The sequence below is a fragment of the Taurulus bubalis genome (assembly GCF_910589615.1).
Source record: "Taurulus bubalis genome assembly, chromosome: 7".
NCBI lineage: Eukaryota > Metazoa > Chordata > Actinopteri > Perciformes > Cottidae > Taurulus > Taurulus bubalis.
The window spans coordinates 13,422,058-13,434,477 of record NC_136595.1 but is presented as its reverse complement, the minus strand read 5'-3'; the positions used below and the strand labels follow the sequence as shown (position 1 = coordinate 13,434,477).

Here is a 12,420-nt window from a genome sequence, read left to right as displayed (position 1 = left end):
CAGAGAATGTTTATCAAAATGTCTTATATATACGTATATATATACACACACGTTCAGAATTGCTGCAGCGCTCATTTACTCACCATAAACTCGCAGGTCGTACTCTCGATGCTCTTCTCCTCCGGCGTTGACAGCCACGCAGGTGTACCTGCCTGTATCACTAACCAGTGCGCTGGTTAAAGACAGCACTCTGCCACCAGACAACACCTGGGAGGAAGACAGGAACAGGAACAGGTCAGACACAACACACACACAATTACATAAAAACACAGCCATCAAAAAACCTACAGAATAAAACCATGACGTGTTTCATGAATATTTAGGCATATGTTTGATTCATATGTTTGATTTAATTCAAGATAACAATTTTTGGAGACTTTATGCAACATTTTAGCTTGTAAATAAATAATCATAGTGATGTGAGAATAATGTGTAAACACCTGTATGCCATGTGACACACTTGCCACAGGGCTGCCATCTTTGAGCCATGTGAGGCTGGGCAGAGGAACACCGGTGGCCTCACACTCGAGCCTGACAGCTTCATTCACCACAACTGTGACTGTACCACCTCGGCTGGAGATGACCGGAGGCACTGCAGGGAAGGAAAGGGAAGTGATCGCATAAATGCATGGCAGATAATCAGATAGAGAAGTTGCTGGAGTTTTAAGTAGTTTTAAGAAGTTGGATAAGGTGGTTGACTGGAAAGTATCTTATCCCTGTGTTATTTAGCCATCTCCTAATTATGAAGACACATTGTTATGATGTCTACTTTTATAAAGTTTAATATATGTACTCACCGTACACATGTAGGCTGTGGGATATCTCAGCAACTCCAGCCAGGTTGACCGCTCGACATCTGTACATCCCGGCATCAGACAGTTGAGCTCGTTCAATCTCCAGCACCCGGCCCCGGTTCAGCATAGTCACGCCAGCTGCACTTGTCAGAGGTCGGCCATCCTTGTACCAGGTGATAGCTGAAGCACAACAGGTAATTCAAAGGGCTCAACGTAAAGCAAAAGAAAAGAAACAATGAAACAAAAATGTAATTTAATTAAAATAAAGAGAAGGATAACAGATAAAGGGACGAAGGTTGGAGTTCAGTTACCGTGCAGAAACAAAAAAGGATAAAAAAGGTTTAGCCATGATTAGCTTTGAGTCGGATAACATCTCAGAACTGTTTCAGTGTTTTTTGTTTCAACCCTCTGAGAAGTAAGCAAACACTGTCTAGGTGTCCTTAAAGGTTTTGAGAGTTCAGAACACAGAAGCAGATCAGAGACGTGATGTATTTGACCTATTTGACCATTTAGTGCTTTGTCAACAAGTAATAGAATTTACTATTTGACTATTTGAGGTAATTAAATTTACAAACCGGATCTCGAACCGGAGCGTAAAACATATTTATCATGAAATATTTTCACATGTAAAATAATATGGTATGTTTTTTTGTGAAGAGTTAGTCAGACATGCAAAGTCACAGTAAAATAGCAGGTGCCTGTTTCCCGTGTAGAAATTACACAGCACATTTGTCCAACTACATGAGTTGTCGTGGCCAAGTGGTTAAGGCGATGGACTAGAAATCCATTGGGGTATCCCCGCGCAGGTTCGAATCCTGCCGACAACGGTGTAACAATTTTTCACTGGGCCTGAAATGTTTAAAAATAAATTAATCATGACAGACTATTGTCATTGAAGGGATTAGGTCTGTTATTAGGGAATACATGTTGGTAACTTAAATTGCTCTCTGTGAAGTTAACAAAATGCTGAAATACTGTTAATACTAGATTCTATGCAAGCAGTCAAATCTTTTTATTTATCTATTAAAAACTTGAGTCAACAACTAACTCGAAATTGAAACTAAATGACATCATCACAGATATCAGATGGTAGGAATGAAACATTTCTGCTGTAAAATGCAGAAACAGCCGAAGAAAAGAGTGTTCAATCACACTGGAATGTGACTGCTTATCTGTACTGAACTTGTACACAGGAAAGAAAATCAGTGGGAAGAGAGTGAAGCTGCCTGTAGGGAGTCATCTGAGATCAATTTTCTGCTGTTCTTTTAATGGTCAAAGATAAGGAAAGCAGCAGAACAGCCAATTCCAACTCAGCAGCCAGAGGAAACTACGGCCTGGAGCCTGCGAGAGAGCACAGCAGGACGGAGGACGAAGTTTGTGAACCGTCTTACCAGGTAATGGACTGCCTGTGGCCTTGCACTCAAGCTCAGTGGGAAAGCCTGACAGGATGGTCTGGTTCATGATCTCTCCAGAGTGGGGGATACTGGGCGGCTCTGAGGGACACACACAAGAACAGTCATGTATCAGATGATACTCTCCTGGCTCAGCCTAGTCCCTTGGCACAGAGAGCAGTATATATGACAGAAACCAGGAGATGAGCGAGACAAGGGACGGAAACATGCAGAGATAGCGCTGTGTGTGTCTGGAGGTTACCATGGACACTGAGCCGTATGTGCTGTTGGGCTTCACCAGCTGCGTTGGTGGCCAGGCAGGTGTATTTCCCAGAATCCTCTAATCTTGCCTCTGTGACCTTTAGCAATCTGCCCGCTGACTCCAACTGTGACAGATACAAACACATACAGGACACAGACAATTCAGACTGGTAGCGACTTTTCACGTAAACATGTGAGCATAAAAGTATTTTCTACATGTTGGAGGAATTTGTCAGTTTTAGATTCAAACAGCTGGTGCCAATCAGCCAATCAGCCAGTAAAAGTGTGACTTCAGTGCTTTGCCTGAACTAATGATATGCTGTATTTCTGTGCTTGAAGCATAACCCTATATTCAGAAATTTGCTAAAAACACATCACAGGCCAAAAGTCAAAGAGTCAACTGCAACTGACTCCCATTAGAATAAAGATAAATAACTTGGCACAAACCGTTGCCCTTCAACGCTCAGTGACTTAAATGTTGCTGAATAGAACAGTGCCTTGTTTCCCTTCTGTGTAGCATTGCATTGATAAAAAAAAAAAATATATATATCAAGGCTCACCCTGAAAAAAATCTGTGTTTTTTTATTCAGCACATTTGTACACTCAAATGAGTTGTTGTGGCCGAGTGGTTAAGCCGATGGACTAGAAATCCATTGAGGTCTCCCAGCACAGGTTTGAATCCTGCCGACAATGAATTAATACTTTTTCACTGGGCCTGGTATGTTTAAAATAAATTAATCTTGACAGACTGTTGTCATTGAAGGGATTACGTTTCTTCTTAGGGAATAAATACTGGGGTGGCGACGTATCTAAAATTGCTGTCTGTGAAGTTAACAAAATGCTGAAATACTGTTAATACTGTATACTATGCAGTAATTAATGTCTGTGACGCTTTAAAGTAATATTTCAATGCATTGACCCTGGATCACCACAATAAATACTTGTGTAATTTGTGTAAAATGTGTAAACAGGTGTAAAATGTATATAATCATATATTTGACAACTAAAAACCATGTCAAAATGAATTAAAAGCTTTTTATTATTATAATACCTTTGAAACTAGAATGTATTCCAGTCTTTTTCTGTTTCTGCTGCTGTTAGTGATAATATCAGAAAAGAACATGGTATGTTTATGTGAAGAGTTCTCATTAGTCAGACATGAAAAGTCACAGTAAAATGGCAGGTGCCTTTTTCCCATGTGGAAATTTCTCAGCACATTTGTAGCTTCACATGAGTTGTTGTGGCCGAGTGGTTAAGGTGATGGACTAGAAATACATTGGGGTCTCTCTGCGCAGGTTAGAATCCTGCTAACAACAAGTCAACATTTTTTAACTGGGCCAGAAATGTTTAAAAATATATGAATCATGACAGACTGTTGTCATTGAATGGATTAACTTTGTTCTTAGGGAATAAATACTGGGGTGGAAATTTCCAGTTTACACTGGTATCTTAAATTGCTGTCTATTAAGTTAACAAATTGCCAAAATACTGTTAATACTGCATACTATGCAGGCAGTAGAATCATTTTTTATTTATTAACAATTTGAGTCAACAACTAACCAGAATTGAACCAAAAAAAAAGTTTAAATTTTTTTAATGACTACAGTATATGGTGCATTTCAACAGCATAGTTTGACTGAGTCTGGGCCGACTCCAGTGGACTTCATATTCAGTCTATCAGCGAACCAACCTTATGGTGCCCCTGTGTTGTGTCAACTGGTCGGCCATCTTTAAGCCAGGTAATGCCGGGAGAAGGGATGCCGCTGGAGATGCACTCCAGACTGATGGGCTTGTGGAGAACCACTGAACGCTCAGCAGGCCCAGTGGTACGAATGGATGGAGGAACTGGGGAGAAGAAGAGCATACAGTTATTGTCTTGATAACACTTTACAGCAACTTTAGAAAAAAGTAGTGTTTACCCAAAGTGGGATTGTCTCTGTGGCTGGCATTTAAAGCACAAATAACATCGATTATAATTACAGTGCATGCATAACTTTCCACTATATTCATTTGTTGTCAGAAAAAAAAGCATTTTACTGCACATCATGCGACAAAGCATTTCAAAATGTTTACCATGGACAATTACATTGAAGTCCCTCTCATGGTCTCCTGCTTCATTAGTGGCCACACATTGAAAACGAACCATGTCAGAAACCTGAGCGCGGGAAACGACCAGCCGTCGACCGCTGGCTGCTACCCGCAACCCCACACCCTTTTTGACTGGTTTTCCATCTTTATACCACCTGGGAAAGAATAGTTTTACATCGAACATGTGTGTGTATTCATTTGTTATTAAATCTGTGTATCTATATGCATGAGATGGAGATCTTACGTGATGACAGGAGTAGGTGTTCCAGTGGCGTGACACTCCAGCTCCAAAGGGCTGTTGACTGTCACTGTGCTGTCTGTCACGTCGTCAGCTCCGTCAATGAAAGGAGGAACTAAGATTGAAAAAAAGAAATGTCTGTGACACTTTAAAGTAATATTTCAATGCATTTGACCCTGGATCACCACAATAAATACCTGCGTAATTTTAAAATGCATATAATCTTATATTTGACACTCAAAAACCATGTCAAAATGAATTAAAATCTTCTTTTTTTTATTATAATACCTTTGGAACTAGAATTTGTATCAGAAAAGAACATGGTATGTTTTTTTGTGAAGGGTTCTCATTAGTCAGACATTCAAAGTCACAGTAAAATGGCAGGTGCCTGTTTCCCGTGTGGAAATCACTCAGCACATTTGTAGCTTAACATGAGTTGTCGTGGCCGAGTGGTTAAGGCGATGGACTAGAAATCCATTGGGGTCTCCCCGCGCAGGTTCAAATCCTGCCGACAACGAATCAATGTTTTTCACTGGGCCTGGAATGTTTAAAAATATATGAATCATGACAGACTGTTGTCATTGAAGGGATTAGGTGTGTTCTTAGGGAATAAATACTGGGGTCGAAACTTCCAGTGTGCACTGGTATCTTAAATTGCTGTCAGTGAAGTAAACAAAATGCTTAAATAATAATAATAATACATTTATTTTATATAGCGCTTTCCCAGATGCTCAAAGACGCTTGACAGAGACAAAACAGAACAAAACAAAACAAAAATTATAGAAACAAAACAAACAATCCCAAAAAAATAAAATTAGAAAAAACTGGAGAAGCTGCAACAGAATTAGTCCTGCAGCGGAGGGTAGGGAGCAGGGGTTAACGGGTGGAGGGTAGGGAGCAGGGGTTAACGGGTGGAGGGTAGGGAGCAGGGGTTAGCAGGTGAAGGGTAGGGAGCAGGGGTTAACAGGTGGAGGGTAGGGAGCAGGGGTTAGCAGGTGAAGGCGAGTTTGAAGAGGTGTGTTTTGAGGGCTTGATTAAATGACGATAGGGTGGGAGCTTGACGAATGTGGATGGGGAGGGCGTTCCAGAGGGGAGGTGCAGCAGCTGAAAAGGCCCTGTCACCCCAGGTCTGTCGCTTGGTCTTGATGGTCTTCAGAGTGTTCAAATTGGCAGACCTGAGGCAACGGGTAGGGGCGTGAAGGGGGAGGAAGTCTGAAAGGTAGGGAGGGGCCAGATTGTTTAGGGCTTTGTAAGTGGTGAGTAAGATTTTGCTTTACGGAGGCGAGCAATGTTCCTGAGGTGAAAGAAGGCAGTTTTGGTGATGTGGTTGGCGTGGGGTAGGAAAGAGAGGGTGGGGTCGAGAATGATGCCGAGGTTGCGGACCTGGTAGAGGGGGTGACGATGGCGCCATCAATGTTCAGAGAGAAGGTCTGGGCTGAGCGGGTGAGGGAGTTAGGGCCGATGATGAGCATTTCAGATTTATTGCAATTGAGTTTGAGAAAATTCTGCTGCATCCAGGATTTTATATCAGTGAGACAGGAGGTGAGATTGGATTGGGTGACTGAGGTGATGGTCTTAGAGGAGAAATAGAGTTGGGTGTCGTCAGCGTAGCAATGGAAATCAAGACCATGACGACGAATGATTTGTCCAAGGGGGAGGATGTAAATGATGAAGAGAAGGGGACCAAGCACAGAACCTTGGGAGACACCGTGGGCCACTGGGGAGGTGGAGGATTTGCAGTTATTTATGGCAATGAATTGATGTCGGTCTGAGAGATACGAGGTGAACCAGGAGAGGGCAGTGCCAGTTATACCAAGGGAGTGCTGGAGACGTGAGAGGAAGATGGAGTGGTTGATAGTGTTGAAGGCGGCACTGAGGTCAAGAAGGATGAGGATGGTGAGGAAGCCAGAGTCCGCAGAGAGAAGTATATCGTTTGTTATTTTCAGTAGGGCGGTTTCAGTGCTGTGTTTTGAACGGAAGCCGGATTGGAAGGGTTCGTAGAGATTGTTGAGATTGAGGTGGGACTTGAGTTGTGATGCAACAGCTCTCTCAAGGACTTTGGACAGGTAGGGGAGGTCAGAGATGGGCCGGTAGTTATTGGGGACGTCAGGGTCAAGACCAGGTTTTTTCAACACAGGGGTGACAGCAGCAAGCTTTAGTGGGGAGGGTATGAGACCAGAGGACAGTGAGGAGTTGATGATGTTTGTGATGAGAGGGGAGAGTGAGGGGAGGCAGGCCTTGACTAAGAAAGAGGGGAGGGGGTCGAGGGTACAGGTGAAGGTCTTCATGCTGGAGACTATGGAGGAGAGGTCCATTTCAGTGATTGAACTGAAGGATGAGAGTGAGGGGCTTGGAACTAGTGGAGGGTCATGTTGAGGGCTGGGGGGTAAGATAGTGGAGGGGGAGGAGGCAGCTGGTTGTGAATTGTAATGATTTTCTCATTAAAGAAGGATAGAAATGAGTTGCTGGTGGTGAAGGAGGAGGAGATAGTATCCATGGGCTTGAGAAGTTTGTTGATGGTGGAGAAAAGCGTTTTGGGGTTGTTGGAGCCAGATTGGATGATGTAGGAGTAGAGAGAGGAGCGGGCGGTGTTGAGGGCATCTTTATATTGTTCTTGGTGGAGTTTGAAGGCATCAAGGTGAACCGTGAGTCCAGTTTTCTTTGTAAGACGCTCCAGTTGACGGCCCTGCGCTTTGAGGTGGCGCAGTTGGTCAGTGTACCAGGGGGCGGAGTGAGTGAAGGAGACGAGTTTGGATTTTTTGGGGGCGATGAGGTCAAGACAGGAGGAGAGTGCATCCTTATAGTGATTGACCAGATCAGTGGGGGAGGCAGTCGAAATAGGGGCAGAGGCAGAGACAATGTCAGCCAAGGAGGAGGAGAGCAAGTGGAGGTTGATGGACTTGATCTTCTGGAATGTTATGGTGCGGCTCTGCTTAACATGGGGGATGGGGATGTCTATGTCCAGGGTGATAGCCAGGTGGTCAGAGATGGTGAGGTCGATGCTGGTTAGATTACTCGTGGCAATGCCGGAGGTGCAGACCAGGTCAAGTGTTTGTCCTTTTTTGTTGGTGGGAAAGTCAACATGTTGGGTGATGTTGAAGTAGTTGAAGATGTCCAGAAGTTCTGAAGAGTTTGTGGAGTCAGGAGAGTCAACGTGTATGTTAAAGTCACCGAGTAGCAAAATGGATGGAGAGATGGCGCAGAGTTGTGTGAGGAATTCAGACAGATCAGAGGGGAAGGCAGGGTTAGGTTTTGGGGGGCGGTAAATTACTGCAGTAACTAGAGGTTTGGGACCAGACAGTTTAAAAACAAGGTGTTCAAATGAGGAGGCAGCCGGGATGGTTATTAAACTTGTAGTGATGTTTTTGCGAAAAATTGTGGCTATTCCACCACCACGCCCATGTTGGCGTGGCTTGTCCATATATGAATATCCAGGGGGGGTGGTTTGGTTTAGAGAAAAATAGTCCTGCTGGTTTTGCCATGTTTCAGTTAGAAAAAAAAGTCCAGATAATTGTCAGTTATGAATTCGTTAAGTAAAAGGCCCTTGTTATTTAGGGATCGAGTGTTAAACAGACCAATTTTTAGACGTGGATGAATTTGGACAGGCTGGGGTGCTTCGGTAAGGGGGTGAAGGCAGGCAACTCGCTCATGCAGGTTGTTGCGGCGATGACGTGCAGGAGTTACGGCGATACGCTCGGTTGACCAGAGGGAGGGGATGGTTTGAGTGAAGCGATCAGGCAAGGAGTAAATCAACTTCCTGCGAGAGGCTCTGTGGATATAACGGGGCCGACAGAGGAGTCCAAATGTTTTATATTTAAATACTGTTAATACTGAATACTATGCAGGCAGTCAAATCCTTTTTTATTTATTAACAATTTGAGTCAACAACTAAATAGAATTGAAACAAAAAAAACAGTGGAAAGATAAGTGAGGTCCCATCAGGCCTCGTGAGTTTGGGTCTATACCACAGTGACAATGATAAAAACATTGCATGAGTGTGTGTATGTGTGTTGGCTGTAGTGTTTCGATACCTAAAACTTTGACGTCGTATTTGACCTCCTTCTCTCCAGCGATGCTTGTAGCTACACAGATGTAGCGTCCAGAGTCCGACACCGTGGCTGAGAGGATTTCTATTTTACTCCCCTGCTCGAGAAGACGGACACTTTCACCATCACGCACAGGAACCCCATCCTTCAGCCATGTGAGGGAGGGGAGAGGGTGTCCCCCAGCCTCACACTCCAGAAGAAGAGGCTTACTGAGGACCACTTTCCTCTCCGTTGGCCCGTCATCACCCCCTGCAATGGTAGGAGGCACTAGGGGGCATAAAAGAGAAACAGAAAAAAAGGAAGGAGGCTTAAGCTTGGAGGACCTTTCCACTTGACTGATATCCTATTTACATCTCACACTCAAGGCTTCCATCAGCTGAAAACATGCACAATTTCTTTACGCATGAATTCCTCCACTCTGTATCCATTTTTGTTCTCATCAAAAGATCAAGGATTTTATTTTCACATTAAATTGTTTGCGCACTATCCACCGCTGTTTGAAATTGTTCTTAACTGCTGCAAATGTATTTATTATCTGTGAGTGAAACCAAAAGCTTGTATTCATACAATAATAAGCTTCAGAGCTCAGAACATATGAGAATGTTTGCAAATGCAGACACACAATGGAAGTTTGAATGAATAAATATATACTTTATTAATCGCCAAGGAAAACTTATGTTCAGAGAGTTCAGAGAGTTCAGAGAGTTCAGAGTTCAGAGAGTTCCTCAGTTGAAAACCTGACTTCCATGTCCAAATGCGCTGTAGTTATTTAAGATGTTTTTTAATGCTTTTGCTCAAAGCCGAAATACAGCAGCACAGTAAAAAGGATGATGATCAGGTTCTTACAGTAGACGTCCAGTTCATAGTTCTTCTCAGCGCTCCCGGCCACACTGATCACCTTGCAGGTGTACTGGCCAGCATCTGGCGCCTGCACCCGAGGGATCTTCAGGTAGTGGCCTCGCTCAACATACTGAAGTTGTCGCTGGGACAGGATGGCCTCACCGCTTCGGTACCAGGTGATGGTGGGAAGCGGAACTCCTCGTGCCTCACACTCCAGTGTTACCAAAGTGTCCAGCAGGGCTGTGACCTGTGAGGTTGTGTTACCACCTTTGATGGAGGGGGGCACTGGAACAATGGCACAACAATTACGAATCTGACAATTGTAATTCAGCTGTATTTAGGCACATTAGGTGTATTGTATAAAGACTAGGCTTTGTAAGTAGAACCTGGCTGCATAGGATCTGTCAAAATCCACACTCACCAAAGACACTGAGGTTGAAATCCTTGGACTGTTTGCCGGCTGTATTCATGACACTACACTGGTAGCGGGCCTTGTCCCCAAGTCGAGCACTTGTTATCTTCAAAACCTGACCCCTGTTTGAGACCTCTATGTTGGGATCACCAAGAAACACCAGCCTAGAAACATTAGTTCAACCAAGTTTATTCAATTTGTTTGATAATTCTTACGATAATAGAGACAGCAAGTATGCTCATATTAGAAAACACTTACTTCCTGTCCTTGTACCACTGGATTGTGGGAAAAGGCAATCCTTGCACATTGCATTCCAGACTGATCTCCTGTTTGACAATGGCTATAACATCTTGAGTAGAGCCTGACCCTACAATGGTTGGTGGGACTGGGGCAGAGAGTGAGAGTTTTCCATTAATGTGGGATATCAATTTCAAGTTCTGTATGGCGATATGTCTGCACACAATTATTGTGAGTTTCCATAACAACTGCTCAGTGCCCTTACTCACCCAGTACGTCCAGGAAGAAGTCCTTTTCTGTGCTGCCAGCGATGTTGATCGCTTTACAGCTGTAGCTTCCTGCGTCTGTTGTGGCAGCCTTCAGTAGTCTCAGGGTTTTTCCCAAGTCAAAAATCTGGATGCTGTTGCTAGCAACCACCTGTCAATCAACATAAATAAACTGAACAAAAATAAAAAGCAAAAACAACAGCCTAATTTAGAATTTAAGATTTTTTTTTTTTTTTTAAAGCTGCAGCGTACAATTCAAGCAGAATAAAAGAGAGAGCCAACAATCAATTCAGCTGAGAAGTTTGATTATAAAACAAGAAACGTTTTAAATCGTTGCTTAGAGCCAAACACATTCAGTGCATCCTCCGTTAGAGTGCTCATAACTAACAGATTAAAGTAAGAGAACTGATTTTTCCATCTGTGCCTTGCAGGAATAATTTGTAAGGCAGCCAAGGGAACAAAAAGCCACCAGCTAACTGGGATTTTACAGCAAAGTCTGCGCTAACTCTCTGTTCTCACACCAATTTATCATAATTACTCTGCCATTACAGCTTTGACCATGCTGCCTCCATGGCTGGCCGGGCTGCTCTTTGGTACAAACACACATGATCCACTGTGGTTTCAGGTCTGTTCTCTTGGACAGTGTTGTACCCTGTGATCAGAGCTCATTAATTCTTCATGGGCACTTAATAAATGAAAGGAAAGGTCATTTTAATTTATCAGTAATTTATACTTGTAAAGTTTGTAATCCAATCCTTGTAGATCATTTACTCGACCAAAGTTTAAGTATAGGTTATGGAAATTATAAGGGAGCGTGTGACCTAATCCCTCAGACTCGTCATTAACTCTCTGATGTTAATAATGATGATGAAGATGTGATAGTGTGTGTATTTACCTTTAAAAGGAGTAACATTTGTTCAAAAGAATAAATATTTGTTGTGTTCTAAACGTGAATGAAGACTGTTAACATTTCTTTTATAAAATATATGTTAACAACATATTATATGGGATTTCACCTACCGGAGTCCCATCCTTGTACCAGGTGATGACAGGGGTCGGACTTCCTATGACATCACACACCAAGCTGGTGGAGTGGCTCAGGACCAATGACACGTTGCCAGATGTTTCCTCGTCACGGAAAACTGGGGGCACTGTGAAGGTGTCAAAGGTGATTACCGAGCTTTCAGAATTAGTTTTCACAGAGTCAAATGCATGCGAAATATAAGATAGAAGGTACTGTTTCAGTGATGTGTCAGCAAATATTCTAAAGTCACAGGTCAGAGAACAGATACGTTACCATTGACTTTGAGCTGGTACTTCCTCTCAGTGGATCCGGCCTCATTGACTGCAGCACAGACGTACTCTCCATTGTCCAGTGGGGACACAGAGGCCAGAATCAGCAGTGTCCCGTCCTCCAGGATGGACACACCGGGCTCAGTACCCCTCAGTTCTTGGCCATTACGCGACCACCGAATCACTGGCTTGGGAAGACCTGCAATGGTGAAGAAGGTAGTGAAAGGATGAAAAATATATTATATTTAACATAGTCATTATTATAGTGTATACTTTTATGAGAATGTTTATAAATACTCAATTTAGTTATACTACAAAAGGTGAATTATGGTCCATCATCTTATTCCTCATAATATCAGAGGGTGGTTGGACATTTTCCTTTACCTTTGGCAGGGCAGGGGAATGCAATACGCTGGTTTGCAACTCTCTCCTGAAGGGGACTATTGAAGGGCGGCTCCAACACCTCAACCACAGGGGGCACTGAAAACACACATAATTACTGATAAATACGCACATGAACAATAGGTATACTATTTCTTATTTTGTGCTGAACA

The 12,420-nt window shown here is 43.1% G+C and overlaps 1 protein-coding gene across 1 annotated transcript in view; it reads right to left on the bottom strand.

Moving 5' to 3' along the window:
• The window catches only part of hmcn1 (hemicentin 1), a gene marked incomplete at its 5' end in the record, with an annotated part of 81,103 nt that overhangs the window by 28,697 nt on the left and 39,986 nt on the right, over positions 1–12,420 (bottom strand). Inside the window, 16 exons of the mRNA XM_079220983.1 lie at positions 84–207; positions 441–592; positions 798–974; positions 2,186–2,287; positions 2,448–2,571; positions 4,137–4,291; positions 4,520–4,689; positions 4,779–4,887; positions 8,804–9,085; positions 9,665–9,943; positions 10,080–10,234; positions 10,329–10,455; positions 10,577–10,724; positions 11,594–11,724; positions 11,871–12,065; positions 12,251–12,346. Of these exons, the coding sequence (XP_079077109.1) occupies positions 84–207; positions 441–592; positions 798–974; positions 2,186–2,287; positions 2,448–2,571; positions 4,137–4,291; positions 4,520–4,689; positions 4,779–4,887; positions 8,804–9,085; positions 9,665–9,943; positions 10,080–10,234; positions 10,329–10,455; positions 10,577–10,724; positions 11,594–11,724; positions 11,871–12,065; positions 12,251–12,346 (2,526 nt within the window). The remainder of the gene's footprint in view (positions 1–83; positions 208–440; positions 593–797; positions 975–2,185; positions 2,288–2,447; positions 2,572–4,136; positions 4,292–4,519; positions 4,690–4,778; positions 4,888–8,803; positions 9,086–9,664; positions 9,944–10,079; positions 10,235–10,328; positions 10,456–10,576; positions 10,725–11,593; positions 11,725–11,870; positions 12,066–12,250; positions 12,347–12,420) is intronic.